Source organism: Astyanax mexicanus, chromosome 14, assembly GCF_023375975.1.
Source record: "Astyanax mexicanus isolate ESR-SI-001 chromosome 14, AstMex3_surface, whole genome shotgun sequence".
NCBI classification, from domain to species: domain Eukaryota; kingdom Metazoa; phylum Chordata; class Actinopteri; order Characiformes; family Acestrorhamphidae; genus Astyanax; species Astyanax mexicanus.
In genome coordinates, this window is record NC_064421.1 from 33,530,910 (window position 1) to 33,546,197 (window position 15,288).

At 39.9% G+C, this 15,288-nt stretch overlaps 1 protein-coding gene across 2 annotated transcripts in view; it reads left to right on the top strand.

The window, feature by feature from the left end:
* ttc27 (tetratricopeptide repeat domain 27) overlaps positions 1 to 14,872 on the top strand; it is a 160,840-nt gene extending 145,968 nt beyond the window's left edge. For both annotated transcript variants that reach the window (XM_049464187.1, XM_049464188.1), the window contains exons 17-20: positions 4,179 to 4,376; positions 5,582 to 5,693; positions 10,557 to 10,657; positions 13,087 to 14,872. In XM_049464187.1, coding sequence (XP_049320144.1) covers positions 4,179 to 4,376; positions 5,582 to 5,693; positions 10,557 to 10,657; positions 13,087 to 13,212 — 537 coding nt within the window. In that variant the 3' untranslated portion in view covers positions 13,213 to 14,872. The remainder of the gene's footprint in view (positions 1 to 4,178; positions 4,377 to 5,581; positions 5,694 to 10,556; positions 10,658 to 13,086) is intronic.
* Positions 14,873 to 15,288: the final 416 nt, after the last annotated feature.

Below are 15,288 nucleotides of genomic sequence, written 5' to 3' on the forward strand. Positions count from 1 at the left end.
TGTGTGTGTGTGTGTGTGTGTGTGTGTGTGTGTGTGTAAGAGAGGTGAGGTCTGAGTAAGTGTTGAGGAGAAGCAGAGTGTTGGGCATGGCTGCTAGATGCTGATTTAGTCTCTGTGCTGTTACATTTTGTTTTATAGTCGTTGTTCTCAGTACAGGCCTGTGTGCTAAAAGTACTAGAGTACTATAAAGTACTAGAGACAGAGACTTGAGTTCTTTAAGTGTCCTTTAAAGGTGACCTTCCGCTAAAATCCACTTTTTGCTGGTTCTTTGTGAAATACAATAGGTCTTTCTGAGTTGTATATGATGCTGCACATAAAACTCTTCTTCAACCTCCATTGTCTGCAGTAAAAAAAGAAGTCAGTAACTGAACTGCACTTACTGCAGGACATTAGGCATGTTGTGAAGTAACATATGACATTGCAAAGACTGTTATTAGTGTATAAATGTCTTTCTTTTAAAACTTTTCTAACTGTTGTCTGTCTTGCTGCGTGGCAGTGCTGTTAGCCAATCACTGGAGATCACTGAAGCACTATTTTTTTCACAAAAAATAAGCTCACATGGCATTCATTCATACTAGAGACCACAACTAGACATTTTAAAATGAACTAAAGTGGCAGTACTAAGATATTCACCATTTTTTTGGAAGTAAGTTCTACAGGTAGTATATTGTAAAATGTTCACTGATGTCCCTCATGATGTTCACTGTCAGATTAAGCAGTTATCTTCGTTTTGTGTCGTTCTTGGGGGACTGGCAACACTACACGTTAGTCACCGACCAATCATAGTCCACATCCTCGCGTGAGTTCGTAGGTCATTTGCGTGATGGTGGTGCTTTTGTGCTCATAAAAAAAAGAGAGAAAAGTGACTGTGGGCTCGTTCCTGGGTGACCCAGAGGACATTAGATGCTTCGTGTACTCCAGAGAGAACTTGAGGTATGGTAAAGATGAAGCTACTTAGGTTTCAGTGGCTGTAAACAGAATATTTAATGGATGAAATAGATTATTCTTCTGTTTCTCTGGTCCAGAGAACTGCAGGAGCACTGCGCCGCTTTCTTTTCCCGTGTTTACATCTGTGCGCCACAGAACGTCTTCCTATTGGTCAGAGTCAGGGAGCATGTCGCGGAGCAGCATGTGTCAAACTAGGCGATAAAATACCAAAAATCTAACATGCTAGTCTTTCCATCGGACGCTCCGATGACGTCGCTCACGTCAAATTACTGCTCTTTGACTGTCTCACACTACACAGACCTTTGTTGCTCACGACACTGAAATTCACATCCGACGCACACAATTTGTCGGCGCCGACAAAATCGGGTCAAAATCGGGCTAAAATCGTGTAGTCTGATCCGGGCACAAGGGTTTTAAAGAGTGTTCACACAATCCCTCAATCGTTTACTCAATCACACAAACACAAGACCAACAGCATCCACACTCCCATATAATGAAGAGAGCTGGAGGTGCTGGTCAAAACTTCAGCTGTAATTAAACACACTGACAGTGAGGGAGGAGGAAGGAGGAGGGAGGGGGGAGGGTAGAAGAGGTGGGGGGGCTGTTATTTGCTTTGGTGTCTAAGGAGAAAGCCCTGTCTCAGCACCTCCTCAGTCCTGCTGGGGAGTCCCACACACACTCACACACACACACACACACACGTGCACACATACTCACACCCCCACATGCCAGCCAGCCCCACGGGAGCGCAGCAGCTTCTGCTGACTAACTGCATCAACAGGATCTTTTAAACAAATGCACATAATTCTGCTTCATTCTGCAGAGTCTGAAGGACACATTCAACACATTCTCCCGCTATTATAGATGTAAACATGTACATATTTTGCCTGCTTTGTTTAACCTCACACCTAAGACTAAGTGCTTCTTTAGGCGCTAATTTGCAAGCACTTAGCCGTGCTGTGTTAAAGCAGTTGGCTGTGTGTGTGTGTGTGTGTGTGTGTGCTTGTATATTCTTAAGATGATATATTCTAAATTCGTTTTCAAAAATACTGCTTTCCCAGGCAGACAGGATGATGCCTAAACTCACTGGTACTTCCTGGCTTCAGCCTTGGCACATGGATGAGCTTTTTAGAATGTGTGTGTGTGCATGTGTGTGTGTGTTATGCCTGCGAGTGTGTGTGTGTGTGTTTGTTGTATGTTGTAAGAATGCTTTGTCCTCCACAGCCACAAGTGTTTCTTTGGCATGTTACTTTGATTCAGTCCACACCCACTTCGTGACTTGGCCTGTGTGTGTGTGCGCGCCTGTGTGCGCGCCTGTGTGTGCGCCTGTGTGTGGGTGTGGGTGTGTGTGTGGGTGTGTGTGTACGAGCTGTAGCAGGCCAAGCAGAAAGCGGGCTTGCCATGCATTAGTGAGCCCGTGAGCTGAACTTTAAACACAGACGAGACAGAGCCAGGAGGGAAATCTCCATCAGATGGTGAGGAGAGGCAGAGACAGACACACACATCAACAGAGACAACTATACATACACACACACACACACACCCACACAGACGGACAGACAGTCAGAAAGAGAAGGGCAGGAAGGAAGGCAAAGAGACACTGAATGAAAGTTAGATAAGCCAAAAGATAGGAGGGTAAAGAAAGAGTTAAGATAGTTGAAAGTTGTTAGGAGAAGTTTGGGTGCTCTGTGGAAAAGAGTCTTTTCATTTATCTTATTTTTCGCAGTATAAGTTGCACTGTATTATAAGTCGCACTATCAATAAACATCTATTTTCTGTTCTATTTTCATACATAATTTGCACCAGATTAAGGTGCATTTTAAGTGACACTAGTAAAGAACTAGTAAGGAGTGTCGCCCGGGTTTTCCTTTGACCTGTAAATCTAAGTTAAGTAAACTAAAATTAGTAAGTAAACTAACATTTAGTTTTAAACTCAAACGAGCACTGTATGTTAATCTACACAGATTTTCTTCCTGAAAAGTCTTCTGAAAATGCTGCATGCTGCTCCAGCAGTGCTAGCCAGGGTTAGCAGCAGGCTATAAGCCTATAATACTCACCACTGAATGGAAAAAGAACTAGCACTTAGCACGGTTAGCGGCTAATGTTAATCATGCTTCTGCAGTGCTAGCCAGAGTTAGCAGCAGGCTATAAGCCTATAATACACACCACTGAATGGAAAAAGAGCTAACACTTAGAACGGTTATTGGCTAATGCTAATGCTGCTCCTGCAGGGTTAGCAGCAGGCTATAGGCCTATAATACTAAGAATAGTAACTGGAGTATTGACGGTGAGTGTAAGTAAGTTAAGCTGGAGCAGACCAGCACTGCTATTTGCCACCATAGTGGTCAAACATTTTGCTTTGATTACTTGTGCATAAGCCGATCCGATACCTAGTGCACATTGCTGCACTAACAAAATGACAACTTCATAGCTCAAATACAAATTATATATATATATATATATATATATATATATATATATATATATATATATATATATATATATATATATATATATATATATATATATATATATCATCACAGAATATCTACAGGCAGTAATAAAATGCATCCATAGCAGGAGGTCACAGGTTGGAACCCCCGCTCATCCAGCTTTGCCATTAAACTGCTGGCACTCAGAGGGAGCAAAATTGGCCCTGCTACCTCCGGGTGAGTAGATGGCGCTCTCTCCCCACATCACTCCTAGGGTGATGTCCGCAACACAGGGCATCTGTGAGCTGATGTATCGGAAACGAGCCGCTGCGCTTTCCTCCAAGCGCGCTGTGATGCTGCTCAGCAATGCTGCATCAGCAGCAGCTCGAAAAGAGGCGGTGGCTGACTTCACATGTATCGGAGGAAGCATGTGTTAGTCTTCACCCTCCTGGTGTGTTGGGGCATTACTAGGGATAGGGGGAGTCCTAATGAGTGGGTTGGGTAATTGGCCTTGTAAATTGGGGAGAAAATGGGAAAAATTTGAAATAAAATTATTTAAAAAAAATAAAAAAATAATAAAAAATGCATCCATAAAGTAAAACTAATTTCTATTTTTAATCTAAGCATAATTCATAAATTTCTTTTAAATAGGCAAATGAACCGCTGCATTGCACTATTTTGACTTCTGACTGTTTTTGTCTAAGTAGGTATCTTTATCAACAACTCGTACCCGGATGTAAAAAAAAATGAGATTGATGCATCCCTTCTAGAAACCTAAACACCAAATTTCTCTTGCAGGTTCTTGAAATCCTGGTACGGGCAGTGGTTGAAAACCTGACGGACCACCGCGGAGAGCAGGCGTCCAGTCTGAGAGCTAAACTGCAGGAACTCTTTGGTCGAGTCTCCGCCCGCTTCAGCACTGACGCCCAGATATGGAGGAAGTATGCCCAACTCTATGGCAATGGACAAAGCAACAGCAAGGAAGACAATGAAAAGGTGAGACAGCAAAAAAATTTACTGTTGCTTAGTTCTGTAAGCTATTGGACCAATTGGTACTTTTGGCAGTGTGGGCAGTGTGCCAAGTCCTGCTGGAAAATGAAATCTGCATCTCTATAAAAGTTGTCAGCAGCAGAGGGAAGCCTGAAGTGCTGTAAGATTTTGTGGGAAAACAAAACTGCACTGACTTTAGACTTGATAATAAAACACAGTGGATCAACACCAGCAGATGACATGTCTCTCCAAACCATCACTGATCATCAGTAAATTTCACATTTCATTTGGAAATCAAGGGAGCAGAGTCTGGAGGAAGAGTGGAGAAACACACAGTCCAAACTGCTTGAGGTCTAGTGGGAAGTTTCCACAATCAGTGATGGTTTGGACAAAGAGACATGTCATCTGCTGGTGTTGATCCACTGTGTTTTATTAAGTCTAAAGTCAGTGCAGCGTTTTCCCAGAAAATCTTACAGCACTTCATGCTTCCCTCTGCTACTGACAACTTTTATAGAGATGCAGATTTCATTTTCCAGCAGGACTTAGCACACTGCCAAAAGTACTAATATGTAACTTATATAATATTCAAATTTTTGGAGACACAGATTTTGGAATGTTCATTGGCTGTAAGACATAATCATTAACAATAAAAAATGAGTGCTTTAAGTGGATCACTCGGTGTGTAATACACCTGTATAATTTATATGCTTCACATTTTTAACTGACATTTTTTGGGGATGCACTATTACATCTCTTGTAGTGCGTGTCTATTAATGTCAGTCACAGTGTTGTATTTTTATAGTAATTAACATGAATCTACAGTAATCTACAGTGGCTTTTCTATTGTGTGTAGAGTAACAGTAGTGATGGATACTGTATATTATTCAGAATTAATAAGTATTATTAGCAGTTAATGTAGTGTAGGACTCTACAGTATGCAAAAGGGACTCCGATAGTGACTTAATAGTGGAATGCTTTAGTGTTCACATTCACATCTCGTAAATGAGAATAAATTACATTTGTAAATATACAGTGTAGGCTAGCCTTTAAGCACATCTCATAAAGGACCAACCAGATTGATTTATTGATTATTATACTGCAAGGCAAATTGCAAAACTAGGCCTCTGGCAGTATAATTGCAATTTGATGTTTGATGTCCATGTTGTGCAGCCTTAGTTTGTGTTAACCCCAGTGTCACTATGTGTTTCCAGGCTCTGCAGTTCTTGTCTAAGGCTCACCGGTGTGAGACACAGACAGCAGGCTGGGAAAAGGACATCAGCAGCTTTAAAGCTGTATTAAAGGGAGCCATCGACATGGCCACTGGTGAGACCACACACATGTTCACTGTTCCTTTCAGTGATCATCTCACTACTGTCTCTCTGCCACAGAGAATGTGTAGTGCCACATGGATTTCACCACATACTGCAGCAATGCACCTCTGTCTTGGTCAAAAATGTAATAATGTTATAATAAATCAGTTCAGATCAAGTGTATAAAACACACTATAACCACCTTCTTCACTGAAATACCGTATTGTTGTTTGTCCAAGATTAAGGTTAAGAAAGTGTGCTGCTCGTCGTGTTCAGATGGACCACGGCTACAAATAGAACCATGTGAAACTCAGTTCAGTTAAGATGAAACTTAAGATGAGCAAGGAAATCTAAAGTTAATCATAAATGATCAAATATAAAGGATATGTTGATCAGTTCTAGTGTTAAAGACGGCTAGCATGCATGGATACTGCTGAACATGTTCCAGTCTTGTTATATTGTAGGCCTCTGCTCTTGCGTGATTTACACCAGTTTCATCCTCTTTTACTGTTACAGTAGCACTGGTCATCTTTGTCCCACGTCCTTAGAGCACATGGCTTGCTGCCACATTAGTCATAATCATAATTCTCAATTGCTTTACGTTATTTTTCTATTTTTTACATACATTTTTCACTTAAAAGGACATTTGATTTGCTTGTATGTTACTTATTTTTCATTATTTGGGGTCAAATGGAGAAGAACGGGTTCCTCTCATTCTATAAGAAGGTTTTTCTTGCCACTTTTTTCCCACTTTTTCTCTATCAAGCAGTAAGCTGTTTTGGGACATTTGTTTGACAAGCGCAGTATAAAAAAATAACAGTTCAATCGAGAGACGTTTCATCTCAATCTCATCAATCTGGGCAGCTCACATTGGTCCCCACCATTCTGCATTCTCTCTCTCTCTCTTACACACACACACACACACACACACACACAGAGTAGAGGTCAGAAGGGGTAAAAAGCTTGTTTGTCGGCTCTCGATCTTTGCATGTTCTCCATCCATCACGCTAAGCTTCAGCTTCATTACGCTCAGAGACCTCACATGCCGCCACATTAAACAGGATAGAGTGGCCGTGTGTGTGTGTGTGTGTGTGTGTGTGTGTGTTTGTCTGCTGAATTAAACGGCAGTATGGCTGGGGAAGACACTTTTGGGTCTTGTTGAGCTGAATAGCAATGTGGATGGAAGCTGATCTCTCGCTCCGTCACTGCCAATTACTGCCTGTATCCTTTATGTATTGTGTTTGACACACCCACACCTGTGGCATCATACACACACACACACACCACCTTTTGTCCTTCAGGGAGAAGGCAGTGTGCTGTTTATCTTAATGATTTATAAAGGGTCTGTCTGAGTTAATGTAGCAGAACCCTTCAGTCCCCTCAAGTGCCGTCCCACTCCATCCTGCCTGGCTCACCGTGTTTGTTTGTTTGCGTGCATGATTTTGTGTGTGTGTGTGTGTGTGTGTGTGTGTGTACTTGTGTGGCTTGTGGTTTATTAAGTGCTTTCCTGTATTGGTCTATACCCTCATCTGTTTCACTGCATCTGAGTACATGGGTCCATAAATCACGTCTTTGACCCTTCTTGTTATTGCAGCCTGAGAAGAAGCAGCACACTGGTGATGGGGGGAGAGATGTTGGTGGGGTTCAGATAGTCAGAAGGAGAAGGAGAGGGTAGTTTGTGTTCTTTCTGTCTGTCAGAAGAAGATAAAAGATGCAGGACAGATCTATTCCGGGAAAAGGTCTTCTTACTCCATGTAAGGAAAATGTCTTGGTTTACTGAGAACAGGAGAACATACACATGCACACACGCCTGAGTGTGTTTCTCGGGAGGAGGAAGGAGCGCGCCAGATTTACTGCTATTATGAATCTTCTTCCAGTCATGCAAGCAACCGGACCACTCCATTCTCTACCTAAAGCTGCGTTTATTCACAGCAATTTCAGCAAAGATCACAGAAAAAAAAAAAAAAAAGATAGAAAAGCAAATACAAATAAAATTGCTTTTAGGTAACACTTTACGTGGATGGTCCATTTTATGGCCTTATTAGTGCTCAACTGACATTTAACTAACATTCAACTGCAATCGATCTGAAAGGTGAAAGTAAATTATTGTCTATAGTAGTGCTGTGCGATATGACGATAAATATCGTTTCTACAGTAACTTCATCAATTATTCATGCACATCTGTGTGTTCACTATTTCGTTTTGCTCTTTTAGAATTCGTTAGATTATGTTTCTTTTAGCATTTTGAGCTTAGTTTAGTTGTTTTTTTCCTATTTTATATCTATTTTTCTGTTTTTATTAAATGTTATTAGTTTATTATCTTCTAATAAACTTGCTGTCATCTTTGTTATTTAGCATACAGAACATCTCACTGGTCTTTTTAACAAATGTTGATTTATTCATTTAATAGCTGTATCTAACTATTTTAAGCCAGATGGGCACTGTGTGATTTTTTTTAATCGGGTGCGGAGAGCTCATCTGTGTATTTGAATGGTTTGTCCTGTAGGAAAACGCACACGATTTTCATGCTGACATTTTTCCTCCTGCGAAGCTTTAAACGCGTGGATGAGCTGTAACTTTTGGATCAGCACAAAAATCACAGTGTGATTTGTTACATTAAACATAGTTCTACGTCCCGCCACAGACCGATTTCTTCAGCCGAACACAACAGCGCACCAGGAAAGCAGTGAGGAATTCTCACCGGCCCAAATTCGGGCATCGGGTTAATCAGGGCTCCTGTTCAGTCTCGGGTTCAGTCTCGGGTTCAGGTAGACAATCTAAACTCTAGTATGCAGAACTATATTATTATCGTTATTCATTGTCCATTCTTTTAAATAGCAGGATACTTTGACTTTTGTTTCTCTGCCCCGGCCCGACCCAAGATTTCCCATCACAGGAAATAGTCTGTGATGTAGTCTATGTATTTTAATACTTTTTTTATTTCATATAAATCTATGGTATGATAATCACCATATTGCTAAGTAACTTAACTGAAACGAATAAAAACAGCAATTAAAAGAGAAAACTGACTGAAATACTAACTGAAATTACACATTGAATACCCTCATTTTCGTGTTTAATTAATTTTTAAATAAATATTATAAGTAAGTAAGCAATGATATTATTTTGTCGATTTTTCGAATAATAACTGAAAACATACTTAAATGTGGTATATCATGATATATATCGTTATCGTGATAAAAAAAAAATCCATATCGTGATATACGATTTATCGCCCAGCACTAGTCTATTGAATGGAATCCTACATCCAACACTAACCCAAACTCTAATGTTCTAAAATTAAGATTACATTCATGCTGATTACATTAGTGCTTTATATAGGGGACAGTAAAATCAGATCGCATGTGTTCACACTAGAGAAGCAATTTGGCAAAAGAGGCAAAATGAATCAGGCTAAAGTACATTTAGATACTATCCTGATGTGTATAAAATGTATGGTTGTGCCAGGTGTAAACCAGTTTACTGATATTTGTCAGATCTCCTGGTCACTGCAGACATAAATACATACGTACTCTAGAGGTGTCAGTCAAAAAAAAAAATGACAATAGAATTCTGTGAGTAATAACAATTAATTACGCTTTTTCTTACTTAAGCTATTGATAATAGTTGTAATGCTGTAATGTGGTTTACACCTGACGGACTAGATCTCTTCTTTTTACTGCATTATTGTATCTCATGGTAGTTTTTATTCTTTTTTTTTTAACTAGAATGTTGTCATGTGCTGAGTTACTGTGTTTAACTGAGAGTTTTAGTGAAGAAAATAGATACTAGTGTAGCTCCATATTCCACATTCAACAGCCTAAAAAAAGAGGAAACATGCCTTTAGCTGTGTGTGTGTGTGTGTGTGTGTGAGAGATAGAGAGAGTGGTGAGGTCTGAGTAAGTGTTGAGGAGAAGCAGCTTGTTGGGCATGGCTGCTAAATGCTGGTTTAGTCTCTGTGCTGTTACATTTTGTGTGTGTGTGTGTGTGTGTGTGTGTGTGTGTGTGACCACAAAACATAAATGAAATGCATAAATGAAAGGTAAACTACCTTCTGAACAGTAAGCTTTGCTGTTATATAGTTAAAAATAAAACTGCTTAAGCGTGACACGGCTCTGTTTAGCAGAAGGATAAATATGGAGGAAGTGATGAGTTTTTGGATGGTTGTAATTTGAGATTAGCCTGTTTGGCCAAAGTGATCCAGAGGGCATTTTTGATGGCATCCAGCCTGGTGTGATAGTGTTCAGTGGTGCGCCAATTACTACAGTGATTAACTGTAAGCTGGTTAAAGGTCATGCTGTAATTATGACTTTACTAACAGCCAATCTCTCGTAAGCTTAATGTGAACTCAGTGTGTGTGTGCACATATAGGAGAGAGAGAGAGAGAGAGAGAGAGAGAGAGAAAGGGAGAGAGACCCATATGTGGGAACAGGAGTCCACTTTGCCTCTGGTTGATGGCTGAGTAGAGAAATGATGCTGTCCAGCTTCCATGAACCGACTGAGGAAAAACTGAGGTTCTCTCTCTCTCTCTCTCTCTCTCTCTCTCTCTCTCTCTCTCTCTCTCTCTAGAGAAAATGGCAGTATTGTGTCAGCTTCAGGGTCCCCACAGAGTAGCAGGAGGGTACCTGACCATTAGTGACCTTCTGTGACCACTGACCCACAGTAGTAGCTTTGTCTCTCTCTCTGCTCAGAGGCTGAGTGTTTAATGTGCAGGCAGTGACCTCTCTGACTCACACTGGACTGAAGTCATTTAATAATCTCTCTTCTGCTCTCCCATCTTTCTCCCTCCTCTCCCCCTGCTCTTTCTTGCTGTCTGTAACACACACACTCTCTCTCTCTCTCTCTCTCTCTCTCTCTCTCTCTCTCTCTCTCACAGTCTCTATCAGCTGTAGCAGAGAGAAGACTAATCCTCAGGAGGCCTTGCAGATGTTGTCCTCAGCGCGGCTCAGTCTGAAGAGTCTGGCCACCAAATCAAAAGTAAGTACCAGCACTCCTCCTGGAGCTCTGTTAAAGAAAATATAAATATATTGAAGAGTGACAGTATTTTGAGTTGTAATACTGTATTGATTTTTCGAAAACAACATTTTTATTTTTTATTATTAGTTCACATGTAAAGATTGGTGTCAGACTGTGGTTTATTTAGTGCTGTGTTTAAACTCCGACCACTAGACCACTTGCAGTGGTGTACTCTGTCGTTAGATCCCACTGTTTTACTCAGATTTTTGAAGTATATGTTATTTGTATACTATGTGAACGCAATATACCTCACTTACTGTATCACAATATATTGCGATATATTATATCGTAACCCTTGTATCCTGATATCATGCGTATCATGTTACCTAGTTCTTGCACATCTGTACTGAACACAACAGAGCTTAGATTGGGCCCAAAAAATCCAGCCCGAGCCCGTGCACATTATGCCCGAGCCTGACCCGACCTGACCCGACCCAATCCGCCACATAAACTTTGTGAGCACGAGCTTGATTTGAACCCAACATTTTTTTTGATAAGTAGAGCATTAAAACTGAACTTTTTAAAAATATTTTTGGGCTGTTTAAATGAACGAAATCCATTCGGAATGATGTTAATTAACATTGCAACACTGAAGAAGCATAGACCTATTATGTAAGAAAAATGTTTAATAAGAACGATCTCCCTGTGTACGCTAATATAATAAACTATGTCTAAGAAAAAAAAAACTTTTTGAACAATTATTTTATTTATTTTTTTTTAACATAGCCTACAGCCAAAAACAACAAGGCATTTTATTTTTGTATTTTAAGCATAAAGCCTAAGTACAAAACAAAAAAACAGCAATAAGGCTACGCATCGTAGCGTCACGATCACCATCGTGATTTTAGAGCCTTTAGCAACCAGCCTGCCTCTCAATCTCTGCTGGCGGGCGTGTCCCTAGTTTTTGCCATAAAGCAAGACTGAATCTCGCGATGCCCAAGACTTGTGAGCTAATAGACCCGAGGGCTCCTGAAACAAGTGTGTTTTTCCCTACAGACCAAAAAAGTACCCGAGAGAACCTTTTTTCGCTCTGTAATTAATAATTTAATCACCTAAAACACATTTATTACCTAAAATGATGCATCGAGTGCTTTCAACTTTGTCTTTTGGAGCTCATGTAATAGCCTATTTAATGTACACAATGTAACAAACACCCTTGGTCCAGACTTATGCTGCTTTTAAGTCGTGTCGAAAATATCATATTTAGAAAGAAGAGCACATGAACGCCACCACAAATTCGTATGTACCAGTGAGAAACTCAGATTTTTAGATAAGCATTAGAGTTTAACAGTTGCAGGTTATTATTAGCTATTAGCTAACTAATAAAATCACGAACAATTCGTGAAAAAGACTTAAAAGCCTAGTTTGATTTGCCATCGAGTTTCCGGCGCTCAGAGGGAGCAAAATTGGCCCTGCTCCCTCCAAGTGGGTAGATGGGTAGATCTCCACACATCACTCCAAGGATGATGTCCACAGCACAGGGCGTCTGTGAGCCGATGTATTGAAACCGAGCCGCTGCATTGTCCTCCAAGCACACTGGTGGCTGACTTCACATGTATCGGAGGAAGAATGTGCTAGGCTTTATTCTCCTGGTGTGTTGGGGCATCACTAGTGATAGGGGGAAGTCCTAGTGAGTGGGTTGGGTAATTGGCCGTGTAAAGTGGGGAGAAAACTGAAAAATTAGAAATAAAATTATATTTAAAAAAAAAAGTCTAGTATGATTTACAGTTCTATTGGGATTAAAACATCACTTACCTAATGCGTAACGTATTGGCTTCATTTTAAAGGAGTAGGTCAAAATAATCCTACTTTTTTATGATAATAAACCAAAAGTATAAACAAAATGATTTTTCTAACGACGTTCATTTCCACCCGACCAAAAAACACTCAAACGCTTCAAGTCAAGTTGTAATTACGACCTCTAACCTTGTAGAAGATTCTAAAGTAGAATTTTCCCCCCAGGTAAATTGACGTGATTATGGACCTTTTGAAACATCCTGCCTTTAAAAAAGTTATTTTCTCGAAATAGAGCCATTAACTGCGAGAGAATTGGGGATGAGAGGGAGTGCTATTGGGTTATTTAAAGCATTAATATAAATGTCCTTCAGCAGTGAAATGAAGATCTGTGAGAATGAATCTACTTCTGTTGAGGACTAAAGAACCCTGATACGTCCAATAAATCCACTCAGATATTCTAAAACGTTGAAAACATAGCATGGAAGTGACAGTCTTTCTGTACAGGCAGAGAGTGGGTTCATTATGATTTTATTACATTCTGTAGGATCTTGTTTAAATGTTTATTGAATCCTGATTAAATATAAACTTAAGTTTATATTAAGGCCAGCATGGTTTTGATTGATGCTCATGTTTGTTTCATGTCCTCTCCTCAGCAACTCTACACTGACGTCTCTACTGGAAATCTTCCTGAAGACCTTAGAGATGATGTGACAGAACTGGAACGACTTATCACAGAGCTCCAAGACCTGAGCGCTCAGCTGCGCAGCCAATCAGAATAGCCGTTTCACTACACACAGACCTTATCTTCATCCAGCCTGTTGTATTATAATGCTGTGCCTTTTATCAACACACAACTTCATATTGATTAAGCCTGGTTATGGAATAAACTGTTTCTACTGATGTTTTATCATGATTTTATTGTCAGCATAGAAAAGAGCTTAATCTGTGAATTGAACCAGCTGGACGTATGATTAATGTTAACGTGTGATTAACATGAACATTAGATACATTCCCTGCCCATTTTTTCAGCTCTACTTAAACATATACGAAGGAGGAGGTGGAGAAATATAGTCCTTCTGAGTGTGCTGCTCCTAGAGTGGACAGTGTTTAAGAACTCCAGCAGCACTGCAGTGTCTGATCCACTCGTACCAGAACAATACACACTAATAGCTGCTCTTAGGAGGTCTCTCCTGTAGGGTCCTAACCATTAAAACAGGACTAATATTCTGGCTGGACTGTGTATAAATAACAGACAAATAGTGTTGAGCTCAGTACAAAGGTCTAAAATATCATTAATTACATACATAAATTGCTGCTGTGAAGCAAAAAGCTTGTATTTCCAGAACATAAATATAGTGAGTATATATTAATGTACAATTAGAAGTAAATTTGAAAGTAATTTTAAGTACCGTTTTTTTGGGGGGGGATTATAAGGCGCATTATTTTTTAAGTCAAACAAGTGCTTAATATTACACAGATATTTACACACAATATTTACACTTTACGTTTTCTCTCATGAAAACTGTTTATTTAGGTGAATAAAGAGCTTCCGTTTGTTTACAGTAAGCTTAGATTTCCAGATTTCCAGAAAGCTAGCCAGACAGCGCTACACTGAGGAACCCTGAGTGTTCCGGTAAGCCAGGGTGATATTAGCTAGCGGTTCCTCCCACATATGTTGTTTTAGCACAGTAAAGGCACAGGCTACAGTCCGATATACTAACTTGTGTATAATGAAAGAGCTAACTAGCACTTAGCGTGTAATGCTCATGCTGCTCCAGCAGTGCTAACCGGGGTTAGTAGCAAGCTACAGTCCGATATATTCGCCTATGAACGGTGAAAGGGCTACCGCTTAGCACAGTTAGCAGGTAATGCGAATGCTGCTCCAGCAGTGGTAGGGAGGGTTAGCAGCAGGCTACAGGCCAATAATACTCACCTCTAAACGACAAAAAAACTAGGCATACTGACGATTTTTGGGAAAAGTTAAGGTTTTTAAGTGGTAGTCTTTCTCTTGACATTTCATAATGAAATTCTGATGCAGATTCAAAATTATGTCAATAAGTAAAAAGAATTACAACTGTGGAAATGCAAGGTTTTTGCATGACAGTGTCAGTAAGAGCAACAATCATTAAAAGTCTGCAAAAAATCTGCTAGAACATTGAGGCACACAAATCCTTTATAAATCAGTTATTAAAAAAAAAAAAGTAGAACACATTTGTGTTGCACCAGCCACGCATATACCTGCTGTTATTCACTGTACATCTTTAGTCACTGTCACCAGACCCACATCTGACATTTTTCTACAAACGTTAATGCACAGCATTGTATGTGTACTGAATACTGATCAACAAAATCAAACACCCTGGAAATGCACACACATTAAGGTCTTACGCATGTAACAACTGTATGGCTTTCTTAATGATAATAAATTATCGTTTGTAATCTGTGTCTGCTCTGTTATTATTTCATTTCAACCAGGAGGTCCTTTGAAATTTGCAGAAGGAACTCTATTTCCAGTTACAATTTTTTTTTTCAGACAATCATAATATATAAACTAGTGTTAGGAGAATCAGCTTGCCGTTTATTGAAGCGCATATGGAGGTCGAATCACCAATTAGCGAATTCGATCTGATTACAGACATCTTCAGACAGTTCTTTATACCTCAAAATAAGGAAGTTACAGGTACAAAAAGAAGAAGTTCTTTCGGTCCAAAGCCTTGCTGCCCCTGCGTTAACCTATGGACAGCTCTCTTTCCCAAAAGTTGATTTTGCAGTGTAAGCATGGATTTAAAGATATTTATATCTCAATAGCTAATGTCTGCTCCTCCGCAGTTAAGGTTTTTTTCTAACTTCCCTTT